The 14,594-nt window shown below is 43.1% G+C and overlaps 1 protein-coding gene across 1 annotated transcript in view; it reads right to left on the bottom strand.

Annotated features, from left to right (window-relative positions):
- LOC124798745 (putative odorant receptor 71a) overlaps positions 1 to 13,325 on the bottom strand; it is a 91,447-nt gene extending 78,122 nt beyond the window's left edge. Inside the window, exon 1 of the mRNA XM_047262273.1 lies at positions 13,194 to 13,325. Coding sequence (XP_047118229.1) covers positions 13,194 to 13,325 — 132 coding nt within the window. The remainder of the gene's footprint in view (positions 1 to 13,193) is intronic.
- Between the last annotated feature and the right edge of the window lie 1,269 nt (positions 13,326 to 14,594).

The following is a 14,594-nucleotide window of genomic DNA, read 5'->3' as shown; positions in this document are numbered from 1 at the left end:
CTATTTCACTACCGATCGGACCTTACTTTTCGTGGTATTCTGAGTCATATTCTTGGCATCTTATGCAAACTCTGCTCTCTCTCTCTCTCTCTCTCTCTCTCTCTCTCTGTCACACACACACGCACACACACACACACACACACACACACACACACACACACATTGTAAGATGGCAAGAACTACGCCCCTTACATGAAGTCATTAAACATCACCTAACTCACGTTGAGCGAACAGTAGGGCTGAACAAATACGACTTGCAAGGCACAATGCAACTTGTAGAGGGTATAGTATGGACGTATTGGAATAATTAATGTCAGGTGATGGTTTTAAAGTAATTAACATGGCATGAAAATGCGTCGATTTACTGGAGGCTAGTTTATCCCAGGGAAGTAAACAGAGTTGACCGCGGCATGCGGCTGGGGAGAGGCGAAGGGAAGCGACAACAGGCAGCTTAGGGCCGCTCAAGCTCTGAGAAAGCGGTAACGGGGCGCGGCCTCCAGCTGCCTTAAGATGGGTGACAGTGAGTAGGTGATTGACCCCATGCTGGTGTATCGGGAAGCAGACGGAGAACTTGTACACCTGTTGATAAATGTCCGTCTTCCCGTTTTCAGTAAAGCATGTGAGTAAGCCGCGCAAAGGTATGGTGGAGCAGTCAACAGAGGCCAAAATATGTGTGTTCATGACTATAGCAACGTCACGCTGAATTCACGGTCCGCAGAGTCTCAAGTAAATAAAGTGAACAGCGACAGAATGAAATACGCCGGCCTCTGATGGGAACGTAGGACCGAGGAATTTGAAGTACTTTCCTGGGAGTCAGAATTCCGAAAAAATTGGTGTTTTGTGTAGACGCTAACCTTCATGGATGGCCTGGGAGGAGCTAAATAGCAGAAGTTGAGAGGAAGGGAAATTTTGTGGGAATTTGTTCACTTCCCAGAGCAGGCATTGGTCAGCGCTGGGAAGCGACGCATAATTAACGCGACTGGCGCTGCAATTGGCGTAAGTGATTTTGCTGGAGGGGAAACCGAGGTGAAGAGCGGACTGGCAGAAGTCTCCGTAGAGGTCTTCCATCCGAGTTTGCCAAGAGTGCGGACGTGGCGTTCTTTACTCAGCTTGTCTGAGAAAGAGTGAGCATCTCTGCAGTTTAGGACTTAGCAAATGGAACGATTGAGCTTGGAGATAGGAAGTTTTGGTTCAGCTATGTACTGAGCAAGGTAGCTAGGAGTGAATAGACGAGCGCAGCCTTGCAGCACCACGAGGTCGGCCGACGTCCGCACAACGACACCGCTCCGCCATGCTGTATTCGGTGGTATTGCGCCCGCTCCGGCCACTGATTAATTTGTTGGAACACGTTGGCAAAGTTTCCACGAGGGTTTCATTGGCCGTGTATTGTAGAATTCTTCTCGCGCTTCACATTACGCCTGGGTCAGTCGATAGGAATTACTTTTGATTTATCGCGCTTTACTCCACGCAAACGCAATTTATTACCACTGCCTGTTAGGAGAGTCATGTAATGTGATGATTGAAGGTCGTGAGTTAAAATAAATCTGTGCTAATCGACTGCATCTGTTTTCAATCAAGTAGTTGAAACCCCAAGTCACTTTCTTAATTAATTTTATGTTCAACATTTGCATCTGGTGTTCAACAGCTGAATATAACATCAATGTGTACCCCCTTTAATTAAAAGGGATCAATTCTGAATGAATGAGTGTCAACACTGCCACCGTAGTTCAATCAGTTCAATCAGGAGTCACAGGGCCTTTTTACTTTCTTTGCATTATGCGACATTCGGGCAGTTTTGCACTCTCTGTTGATCTGTTAGTCAATTACCTGTGGTGAACACACACCATAACCAGATAAGTGACGGGTGGAGTGTTACAACACACATACGCACACACACACACACACACACACACACACACACACACACACACACACACAAACTAAAACGAACTCAACTTAATACCTTAACCCTGGGTTACATACCACTCGTTAAATTTACGATTCTAATACGGTATAAAACAGAAAATTCTGCAGTTAATCTGGTACTTAATATACCACTGGAGACCCAATAAATGTAATTAATTAATGTGTAACCTGTAGATTATGTCTTCCGCTGACTAAATTTTTCGAGTAGTAATAATTACCCTATTGGCCATTTGTTTTACGCTTATGGGACTTAACTGCTAAGGTCATCAGTCCCTAAACTTACACACTACGTCATCATCATCATCATCATCACCATCATTTAAGACTGATTATGCCTTTCAGCGTTCAGTCTGGAGCATAGCCCACTTATAAAATTCCTCCATGATCCCCTATTCAGTGCTAACATTGGTGCCTCTTCTGATGTTAAACCTATTACTTCAAAATCATTCTTAACCGAAACCAGGTACCTTCTCCTTGGTCTGCCCCGACTGCTCCTACCCTCTACTGCTGAACCCATGGGTCTCTTGGGTAACATTGCTTCTTCCATGCGTGTAACATGACCCTACCATCTAAGCCTGTTCGCCCTGACTGCTACATCTATAGAGTTCATTCCCAGTTTTTCTTTGATTTCCTCATTGTGGACACCCTCCTGCCATTGTTCGCATCTACTAGTACCTGCAATCATCCTAGCTACTTTCATATCCGTAACCTCAACCTTGTTGATAAGGTAACCTGAATCCACCCAGCTTTCGCTCCCATACAACAAAGTTCGTCGAAAGATTGAACGGTGCACAGATAGCTTAGTCTTGGTACTGACTTCCTTCTTGGAGAAGAGAGTAGATCGTAGCTGAGCGCTCACTGCATTAGCTTTGCTATACCTCGCTTCCAGTTCTTTCACTATGGTGCCATCCTGTGAGAATATGCATCCTAAGTACTTGAAACCGCCCACCTGTTCTAACTTTGTTCCTCCTATTTGGCACTTATTCCGTTTATATTTCTTTCCCATTGACATTACTTTCGTTTTGGAGATGCTAATCTTCATACCATAGTCCTTACATTTCTGATCTAACTCTGAAATACTACTTTGCAAACTTTCAATCGAATCTGCCATCACATTTAAGTCATCCGCATATGCAAGACAGCTTATTTTGTGTTCACATATCTTAATCTCATCCAGCCAGTCTATTGTTTTCAACATATGATCCATAAATAATATGAACAACAGTGGAGACAGGTTGCAGCCTTGTCTTACCCCTGAAACTACTCTGAACCATGAACTCAATTTACCGTCAACTCTAACTGCTGCCTGACTATCCATGTAAAGACCTTTAATTGCTTGCAACAGTTTGCCTCCTATTCCATACTCTCGTAGAACAGACAATAGCTTCCTCCTAGGAACCCGGTCATATGCCTTTTCTAGATCTATAAAGCATAGATACAATTCCCTGTTCCACTCATAATACTTCTCCATTATTTGCCGCAAGCTAAAGATCTGGTCCTGACAACCTCTAAGAGGCCTAAACCCACACTGATTTTCACCCAATTGGTCCTCAACTAATACTCGCACTTTCCTTTCAACAATACCTGAGAAGATTTTACCCACAACGCTGATTAAAGAGATACCTCTGTAGTTGTTACAATCTTTTCTGTTTCCATGTTTAAAGATTGGTGTGATTACTGCTTTTGTCCAGTCTGATGGAACCTGTCCCGACTCCCAGGCCATTTCAGTTATCCTGTGTAGCCATTTAAGACCTGACATTCCACTGTATTTGATGAGTTCCGACTTAATTTCATCCACCCCAGCTGCTTTATTGCACTGCAGTCTATTGACCATTTTCTCCACTTCCTCAAGTGTGATCCTATTTCCATCATCATTCCTATCCCATTCTACCTCTAAATCTGAAACATTACTGATCGTATTTTCACCTACATTGAGCAACTCTTCAAAATATTCCCTCCATCTGCCCAAGGCATCCACAGGATTCACCAGCAGTTTTCCTGACCTGTCCAAAATACTTGTCATTTCCTTCTTACCTCCCTTTGGAAGACTGCTAATTACACTCCAGAATGGTTTTCCAGCAGCTTGACCCATAGTCTCCAACCTGTTTCCAAAGTCTTCCCAAGATTTCTTCTTGGATGCTGCAATTATCTGTTTGGCTTTGTTTCTTTCTTCAACATAACTTTCTCTGTCTACCTGAGTTCTAGTATGTAGCCATTTTTGATACGCCTTCTTTGTCCTTTTACAGGCTTTCTTGACTGTGTCATTCCACCAAGCTGTTTACTTCATCCAACTTTTACACACTACTGTTCCAAGACATTCTTTAGCCACTTCTAGTACTGTGTCCCTGTACCTTGTCCATTCCTTTTCCAATGACTGCAATTGACTACATTCAACTAACTGGTACCTTTCTGAGATCACTGTTATGTACTTGTGTCTGATTTCCTTATCCTGAAGTTTCTCCACTCTTATCCTCCTACATATGGACCTGACCTCCTGCACTTTCGGCCTCACAATACCAATTTCACTGCAGATTAAGTAGTGATCAGTGTCATCAAAGAATCCCCTGAATACACGTGTGTCCCTCACAGCCTTCCTGAATTCCTGATCTGTTATTATATAGTCAATGAGAGATCTGGTTACCCTGCCTTCCCAAGTACACCGGTGGGTGTTCTTATGTTAAAAAAGGAGTTTGTGATTACTAAGCCCATACTGGCACAGAAATCCAGGAGTTGTTTCCCGTTCCTGTTGGCCTCCATATCCTCTCCAAATTTACCCATAACCTTTTCATACCCTTCTGTTCGATTTCCAATCCTGGCTTACACACTACTTAACCTAAATTATCTTACGGACAAACACACACACCCATGCCCGAGGGAGGACTCGAACCTCCTCCGGGACCAGCCGCACAGTCCATGACTGCAGCGCCCTAGACCGCTCGGCTAATCGCGCCCGGCTACTGGCCATTCAAATTGCTACACCAATAAGAAATGTAAATGATAAACAGGCATTCATTGGACAAATATATTATACTAGAGCTGACATGTGATTACGTTTTCACGCAATTTGGGTGCATAGATTCTGAGAATTCAGTACCCAGAACAACCGCTTCTGGCCGTAATAACGGTCTTGATACGCATGGGCATTGAGTCAAACTGATCTTGGATGGCGTGTACAGGTACAGCTGCCCATGCAGCTTCAACACGATACCACAGTTCGTCAAGAGTAGTGACTGGCCTATTCTGACGAGCCACTTGCTCGGCCACCATTGACCAGACGTTTTCAATTGGTGAAAGATCTGGAGAATGTGCTGACAGGGCAGCAGCTGAACATTTTCTGTATCCAGAAAGGCCTGTACAGGACCTGCGACATGCGGTCGTACATTAGCCTGCTGGAATGTAGGGTTTCACTGGGATCGAATGAAGGGTAGAGCCACAGGTCGTAACACAACTGTTCAAAGTGCCGTCAATGCATACAAGAGGTGACCGAGACGTGTAACCAATGGCACCCCATACCATAACGGCGGGTGATACGCCAGTATGGCGATGAAGAATATACGCTTCCAATGTGCGTTCACCGCGATGTCGCCAAACACGGATGCGACCATCATGATGCTGTAAACAGAACCTGGATTCATCCGAAACAATGACGTTTTGTCATTCGTGCACCCAGGTTCGTCGTTAAGTACACCGTCGCAGGTGCTCCTGTCTGTGATGCAGCGTCAAGGGTAACCGCAACCATGATCTCCGAGCTGATAGTCCATGCTGCTGCAAACGTCGTCGAACTGTTCGTGCAGATGGTTATTGTCTAGCAAACGTCCCCATCTGTTGACTCAGGGATCAAGACGTGGCAGCACGATCCGTTACAGCCATGCGGATAAGATGCCTGTCATCTCGACTGCTAGTGATACGAGGCCGTTGGGATCCAGCACGGCGTTCCGTATTACCCGCCTGAACCCACCGATTCCATATTCTGCTAACAGTCATTGGATCACGACCAACGCGAGCAGCACTGTCGCAATACGATAAACCGCAATCGCGATAGGCTACAATCCGACCTTTACCAAAGTCGGAAACATGGTACGCATTTCTCCTCCTTACACTAGGCATCACAACAACGTTTCACCAGGCGACGCCGGTCAACTGCTGTTTGTGTATGAGAAATCGGTTGGAAACTTTCCTCATGTCAGCACGTTGTAGGTGTCGCCACCGGCGCCATCCTTGTGTGAATGCTCTGAAAAGCTGATCGTTTGCATGTCACAGCATCTTCTTCCTGTCGGTTAAATTTCGCATCTGTAGCACGTCATCGTCGTGGTGTAGCAATTTTAATGGCCAGTAGTGTACAATGGTTTAGTAGCAATGTACATCTTCTCCTATTTAGCGTTCTAGTGTTAACAATAACTACAACTTCCATGTAAAATTTGCTACTGTTATCAACTTCATTATTCTTACATGTTCTTTGCATCTGTTAACTCCTAATACCACATCTTTGCTTAGTTCAGGATATAGTGTGTGATGTAAACAGGACTGGAGAAGGAGCCCCTGACCACTGAAATGGATTTGCGTTTATATAATTCCTCTCCTATGCACTTAAAACGTTCATAATTTTGAGCTTTTTTGTCGTCTTCTGCCAGACTTTTACCCAAAAGTTGTACATATAATACATCCATGCCTTATCAACTGACATAAATCTACCAGGTGATGTGATCTCCTGACGTGCATAGCAGAAAGCATAATTTATAAATGCGGCAGGTTACAGAAATTGGTATTTTCAATTGATATTCGTAATAGCGGTGGAAAAACTCGCCTAAAATATTAACATTTAATAAAATATAAAATTTGCTACTGTTGGCAGCATCATTATTCTTACATGTTCTTTGAATTTATTAGCTCCTAATACCACATCTTTGCTTAGTTCCGGATATAGTGTTTGATCTAAACAGGACTGAAAAAGGAGCCTTTGACCACTGAAAGGGATTTGCATTTATATTACTCCTCACCTACGTAGCTCAAACGTTCATGATTTTGAGCTTATTTTTTTGGTCGTGTACTGCCAAACCTTTACCCAAAAGTCGTACGTACAATACGTCCATGCCTTACCAACTGACATAAATCTACCAGCTGATGTAATCTCCTGAACTGCATAGTAGAAAGTATAATTTAACAAATGTAAAAGGTTACAGAAATTTGTATTTTAAATTGCTATTCGTAATAGTGATAGTAAAGCTCACCTAAAATATTAACATTTAAAAATAAGAAATCCCCAAGTTCTTCTCATATTGCATGGGAGGACAAAACATCTGGATAATATTACCTAAAGGAGGACAAGTCTTCGTCATAAAGAGGGAGCCATGGAGTGCAAACATTGTAGGTGAACACAGAGTTTGGAACATACACTACAAATGTTTAAGGATGTTCGGTGCAAGTACCACTCTGAGACGAAGAGATTAGCACAGATGAGAAATATCAAGCTGCCACAAAGCAGATGAAGGAAAAAAATTGACAGAGCTAAGAAACGATAGCAAGGTGAACAATGCGACACTGATGTTTCAATTATTGTCTGTCATGTTGTGATGGTGATAAAGTATTTGGACCTGTATGTGGGAGTGTAGAAGATTTTACATGAAATTGTGAGGTGTGTGTGTGTGTGTGTGTGTGTGTGTGTGTAACAAGGTGTGGGGGGTCGGAGGCAGGGTGGATATATGGTAGACCGGGGGCAGGCTCCTTTTAACAAGGCAGCAAACAAAGCCTCCACATAAAAGCTTTGACAAGGCACAACCATGGAATCATGTTCCTATGTTTGTTCCTCTGTACCTGCCTAATTCTAAGTGTTTATAGATCCAAGGGAGAAACAAAAATGGCGTCCTAGGGATCAGAGCATGGAATGTCAGCTTCCTTAATCGGGTAGGTAGATAGAAAATTTAAAAAGAAAAATGGATAGGTTAAAGTTAGATATAATGGGAATTAGTGAAGTTCGGTAACAGGAGGAACAAAACTTCTAGCCAGGTGAATATAGGGTTATAAATACAAAATATAAGGGTAATACGCAAGTAGGTTTAATAATGAATAAAAAATAGGAACGTGGATAAGCTACTATGCAGAGAATAGTAAACGCATTATTATAGCCAAGATAGACACGAAGCTCACGCCTACCACACTAGTACACGTTTATATCGAAATTAGTTTCGCAGCTGATGAAGAGCCTGAAGAAATGTATGATGCGATAAAAGGAATTATTCTGATAGTTAAGGGGGACGAAAAATTAATAGTCATGGGGGACTGGAATTCGATAGTAGGAAAAGGAAGAGAAAGAAAAGTAATAGGTGAATATGGACTGGGTGTAAGGAATGAAAGAGGAAGCCACCTGGTAGAAATTTGCACAGAGCACAATTTAATCATAGCTAACACTTGGTTTAAGAATCCTGAAAGAAGATTGTATACGTGGAAGAGGCCTGGAGACACTGGGAGGTTTCAGATAGATTGTATAATGGTAAGACAGAGATTTAGGGACCAGGTTTTAAATTTTAAGACATTTCCAGGGGCAAATGTAGACTCTAATCCTAATTTACTGGTTATGAACTGTACATTAAAACCGAAGAAACCGCAAAAAGGTAGAAATTTAAGAAGATGGGAGCTGGATAAATTGAAAGAACTAGAGGTTGTAGAGAGTTTCAGAGAGATCATTAGGGAACAATTGACAAGAACAGGGGAAAGAAATACAAAGAAGAAGAATGGGTAGTTTTGAGAGATGAAATAGTGAAGGCAGCAGAGGATCAAGTAGGTAAAAAAACGAGGGCTAGTAAAAATGTTTGGGTAACAGAAGCGATATTGAATTTGATTGATGAAAGTAGAAAATATAGAAATGGAGTAAATGATGCAGGCAAAAAGGAATACAAACGTCTCATAAATGAGATCGACAGGAAGTGAAAAATGGCTAAGCAGGGAAGGCTAGAGAAAAAATGTAAGGATGTAGGGGCATATATCACTCGGTGTAAGGTAGATACTGCCTACAGGAAAATTAAAGAGACTTTTGGAGAAAAGAGAACCACCTGTATGAATATCAAGAGCTCAGATGGAAAACCAGTGCCAAGTAAAGAGGGGAAAGCAGAAAGATGGAAGGAGTATATAGAGGGTGTATACAAGGGCGATGTACTTGAGAGGAATATTATGGAAATGGAATAGGACGTAGATGAGGATGAAATGGGAGATATGACACCGCGTGAAAAAATTGACAGAGCACTGAAAGACCTGAGTCGAAATAAGGCCCAGGGCGTAGACAGCATTTCATTAGAACTACTTATAGCCTTGGGCGAGCCAGCCATGGTGAGCAAGATGTATGAGACAGGTGAAATACCTCCGACTTTGATAAGAATATAATAATGCGAATCCCAAAGAAAGCACGTGTTGACAGGTGTGAAAATTACCGAACTATCAATTTAATATGCCACGGTTGCAAAATACTAACACAAATTCTTTACAAACGAATGGAAAAACGTAGAAGCCGGCCTCGGGGAAGATGTGTTAGGTTCTATAGAAATGATGGAACACGGGGAGCAATACTGACCTTATGACTTCCCAAAGAAGATATGTTAAGAAAAGGCAAACCTACGTTTCTAGCATTTGTAGACTTAGAGGAAGTTTTTGACAGTATAGACTGGAATACCCTCTTTCAAATTCTAAAGATGGCGGGGATAAAATACAGGGAGCGAAAGGCTATCTACAATTTGTACAGAAACCAAATGGCAGTTATAAGAGTCGAGGGACATGAAAGGGAAGCAGTGGTTGGGAAGGGAGTGAGAGAGGGTTGTAGCCTTTCCCTGATGCTATTCAATCTGTATATGGAGCAAGCAGTAAAGGAAACAAAAGAAAAGTTCGGAGTGGGTATTAAAATCCATGGAGAAGAAATAAAATGGCTCTGAGCACTATGGGACTCAACTTCTGAGGTCATCAATCCCCTAGAACTTAGAACTACTTAAACCTAACTAACCTAAGGACATCACACACATCCATGCCCGAGGCAGGATTCGAACCTGCGACCGTAGCGGTCCCGCGGTTCCAGACTGTAGCGCCTAGAGCCGCACGGCCACTCCGGCCGGCAAGAAATAAAAGCTTCGAGGTTTGCCAACGACATTATAATTCTGTCAGAAACTGTAAAGGACCTGGAAGAGCAGTTGAAAGGAACGGACAGTGGCTTGAAAGGAGGATTAAGATGAACATCAACAAATGCAAAACAAGGATAACGGAATGTAGTTGAATTAAATCAGGTGACACTGAGGGAATTAGATTAGGAAATGAGACACTTAGATGAGTTTTGTTATCTGGGAAGCAAAATAACTGATGATGGTAGAAAGGATACAAAATGTAGACTGGATATGGCAAGGAAAGCGGTTTTGAAGAAGAGAAATTTGTTAACATTGAATACAGATATAAGTGTCGCGAAGTCCTTTCTGAAAGTATTTGTATGGATTGTAACTATGTATGGAAGTGAAACATGGACGATAAATAGTTTAGACAAGAAGAGAATAGAAGCTTTCTAAATGTGGTGCTACAGAAGAATGTTGGCGATTAGATGGGTAGATCACGTAACTAATGAGGAGGTAGTGTATAGAATTGGGGAGAAGAGGAATTTGTTTCACAACTTGGCTCTAAGAATGAATCGGTTCGTAGGACACGTTGTGAGGCATCAAGGGATCACCAATTTAGTGAGGGAGGGAGGGAGACCAAGAGACCAGAAAGATGTAGGCTGCAGTAGTTACTCAGAGATGAAGAGGCTGGCACAGGATAGAGTGGCTTGGAGATCTGCATCAAACCAGTCTCTGAACTGAAGACCACAACAACAACATGGATCCAAGATCAACCACAATAGTTTTCTGTAATCCTCATCGTCCTAAACCTGGTTCTAGTGAGAGCCTTTTAGATTGCACTCCACAGCACTCCTCCATCGATCGCGTTCCAAAGCTTGCTGTCACTCAGCACGTGAAAAAATTGAATATTTAATGGAAAAAAGCAAGAAATTAATGTGTTGATGCGCATATTCACGTTATTTATTGCGTAACATTTTATTTTATTCCCTTAAGCTGACCAAAGAATGCATGTACAGCGATTTTCCTCATCTTAAATAGTTGTCAAATGCTTTCAAAGCTACATTTTTGAATTACAGAGAACAGAGCGAAAAAAAAGTTTCTAGAACCGGTTTGAATGAAAGTGTATGTGCATAAATATTAAAAGCTAATATTTTTGAGAACGAATGAAACAGTTGGTAACCAAAAATGGTTTCTTCTCTTTGTTTTTGTAAAAGTTTAAACGTAAAAACTGTCTTTTTGCAGTCGCTTTGTGTGAGACGTCTGCTGATGGGAATGTCTGTGAAGTCGACAGAGAATATTACAAATTTCCTTTACTTCGCGTCTATGGTCACCATTTTTATTTATTTATTTTTGTTTTTCATGAGACTGCCGGTTTCGGTTCACAATGACCATCTTCAGATCTGCAGAAAAATATGGAAAGAAACACAAATACAGTAACAGATTGTCTACAGTTTAAAACAATAAAATAGACCATAATGAAAAGTACTACATACATGCCGGGCGGAGTGGACGAGCGGTTCTAGGTACTACAGTCTGGCACCGCGAGACCGTTACGGTCGCAGGTTCGAATCCTGCCTCGTGCATGGATGTGTGTGATGTCCTTAGGTTAGTTAGGTTCAAGTAGTTCTAAGTTCTAGGGGACTGATGACCCCAGAAGTTAAGTCCCATAGTGCTCAGAGCAATTTGAACCATTTTTTTTTTTTTTTTTTTTTTTTTTTTTTTTTTTTTTTTTTTTGCTGCATACATGTGCATTTGTGCGCTTTAAATATGAAGAGGCATACCTGTTTTATAAAAACATGTTCCAGTATAGTGCCATAGTGGGATTGTCAAATGCTAAACATAAAATCAGCACTATCATCGTCAAATATATATAAACAATAGCATATGCAAGAATCATCTTGACAGCAGTACTACTGTTCAAAACAAACTGCAGTACAGTAGCCAAAAATGTTTGCGTTGCAAGTTCACCGGATGTAGATGTTTTAGGCACACGCATATTCTTCAGTGATTAATTGTATCACCTAAAATAAAGGGAGATGCAACCGGTAAAGTCTGTAATCGGCTTATAAGGTGTAAGATGGAATGTGTAAGCCGATTACATTGAAGAATATGTGTATACCTACAGTAGCGACATCTGATGAATTTGCAGCACAAAAATTTTGTGGCTACTGTACGGCAGTTTGTTTGAAACAGTAGTACTGCTGACAAGATGACTCTTGCATATGCTGTTATTTACATGTATTTGACGATGCTGGTGCTGATTTCGTGTTTATTATTTGACGATGCCTCTATGGCACTATATTAGGACATATTTTTATAAAACAGGTATGCCTCTTCATATTCAAAGCACACAAATGCTTATGTATGTCATTAGTACTTGTCATTGTGCCTATTTTATTGTTTTAAGCTGTAGACAATCTACTAGCGTATTTGTGTTTTTTCCCATATTTTGCTGCAGATCTGAAGATGGCCATTGTAAATTGAAACCGGTAGTCTGTTGGCAAAAACATTTGTGACTATAGACGTGATGTAAAAGAAATTTATTGTATATTCGGGGTCATTGTTTCATTCGCAACAGTGTCGTAGCTTGTAGAACTTGCCAGGGTAGCTGAGAGTGCTAACGTGCTACTTCCTGGACTCAGGTAGACGCGCCGGCCCCGGATCGAATCCGCCCGGCGGATTAACGACGAGGGCCGATGTGCCGGCCAGCTTGGATGTGGTTTTTAGGCGGTTTTCCACATCCCGCTAGGTGAATACCGGGCTGGTCCCCATGTTCAGCCTCAGTTACATCTGAACACTTTCGCACAATTCCACGGATTACACTCGACGCAGACAGTTGGGGTAGACTAATTCCGTCCGGGGGGTACGGGGTGGCGGCAGGAAGGACATCCGGCCACTCCTTAAACATTAACCTGCCAAATCCGATTAATGATGGCTGACCCTGCGTAACTGCGGGACAAGGCTCAAGCGATAGATAGTGTCGTAGCTTGTAGGGAATATATCTTCATACGTCCTATAACATTAATACTTCTAATCAATAAAATGCAGTCTTACATCAGACGAACATCAACAACAGGTAATACCACTGGATCTAACGTTGTCATCAAATTAAATACTACTGCATAGCCTGGAAAGAGCAGTGAGTAGTGTGTGCCTAGCGAGCCGAGGCGGCTTGTGGCGCCCCACCTGGAGAATGTAGAAGAGCGTGACGCCGTTGGACTGTGCCCGCGGGCGGGCGCCCCTGGAGTCTCGCTGGTAGCGGCGTCGCATCTCCAGCAGGAGGGCGAGCAGCAGCTGCATGCGGCCGCGCTGCCCCATGAACGACCAGATCTGCAAGGCAGCCCACACTCGGGTGAGACTCGCACGTCTAGTGATAGGCTACTGCACAACACCGGCACAGGTCCCTGCACCGCGTCTGATCAGCTTCCCAATCTGCACGACTGGTGTCGTCATGGAAAACACATACGTAAGTTATATGAAAGCGTGGTGACATTTCTTTTGTACATGTCCGAAAGAACAGACACCACGCATTCATCTAATTTATTCACCTCGCTGGGCAATGAATCCACAACATTCAGGGCGGATGCAAAATATCGTTCGACCACCTAGGGGGCACAGAGGATACGGACGGATACGGTGGTTGGGTGGCTATAGGTGGGAATGTGGGTCGGCCTGGGAGCGTGCCGAGACAGTCGGTGCATTTGTGATGAACACCGTGTCTGGAAGGCGCAGTGGTTAACACAACTGGCTAGTAAGCAGGAGATCTTGAGTTCGAGTCCCCGACCAGTAGATTTTTTCTCTCCTCGCCGCCGATTCCGCACAAAGTCCTAATGCAGCTCCACCTTCAATTTACATAATAAGCAAAGAGGCACCATGTTTGAACTAAACTTTATGGCAGATTGAAACTGTGTAGCGGACTGGGACCCTTACCTTTTGCAGGTAAGTGCTCTACTGACTGAACTATCAGAGCATGGCTCGCCACCCACCTGCACAGCTTCACTCCAGCCAGTACCTTTCCTCCTACGAGTGATATCCAAAATAATGTCAACAAGTGGTAGCAATGGGGTATTTGTGTTTGACGGTCAGCAACGCAGGTAAGGCACATGCTCGCTGGACTGTACTTGTTCAGTACAGACTAGGCAGCAGTGCAGGTTGTTTACGAGTAGTGTACACTTCGTTCAAATGGTTCAAATGGCTCTGAGCACTATGGGACATAACTTCTGAGGTCATCAGCCCCCTAGAACTTAGAACTACTTAAACCTAACGACATCGCACACAACCATGCCCGAGGTAGGATTCGAACCTGCGACTGTAGGGGTCGCGCGGTTACAGACTGTAGCGCCTAGAACCGCTCGGCCAGCCCGGCCGGCGCACACTTCATATTTGCATTCAGAAGCCGTGGTAGACGGGCTACGGAAGGCCTAACAGAGGGCGAAGAGGGCAGATTGTGGGGCCCGGCTAGCTGGAGCATCAGCAATCAAGGTAGCCACCTTATTGAATGTTTCAAGAGCAACTGTTTCACCAGCCATGACTGCCTACACAAAACATGGAAATACAGAGTCGTCTAAACGTAATAGTAGGCGCAAA

The sequence above is a fragment of the Schistocerca piceifrons genome, chromosome 5, assembly GCF_021461385.2.
Source record: "Schistocerca piceifrons isolate TAMUIC-IGC-003096 chromosome 5, iqSchPice1.1, whole genome shotgun sequence".
In the NCBI taxonomy this organism is placed as follows: Eukaryota; Metazoa; Arthropoda; class Insecta; order Orthoptera; family Acrididae; genus Schistocerca; species Schistocerca piceifrons.
Note: the sequence above shows the minus strand (reverse complement) of the source record. Positions and strands in the feature narration are given on the sequence as shown.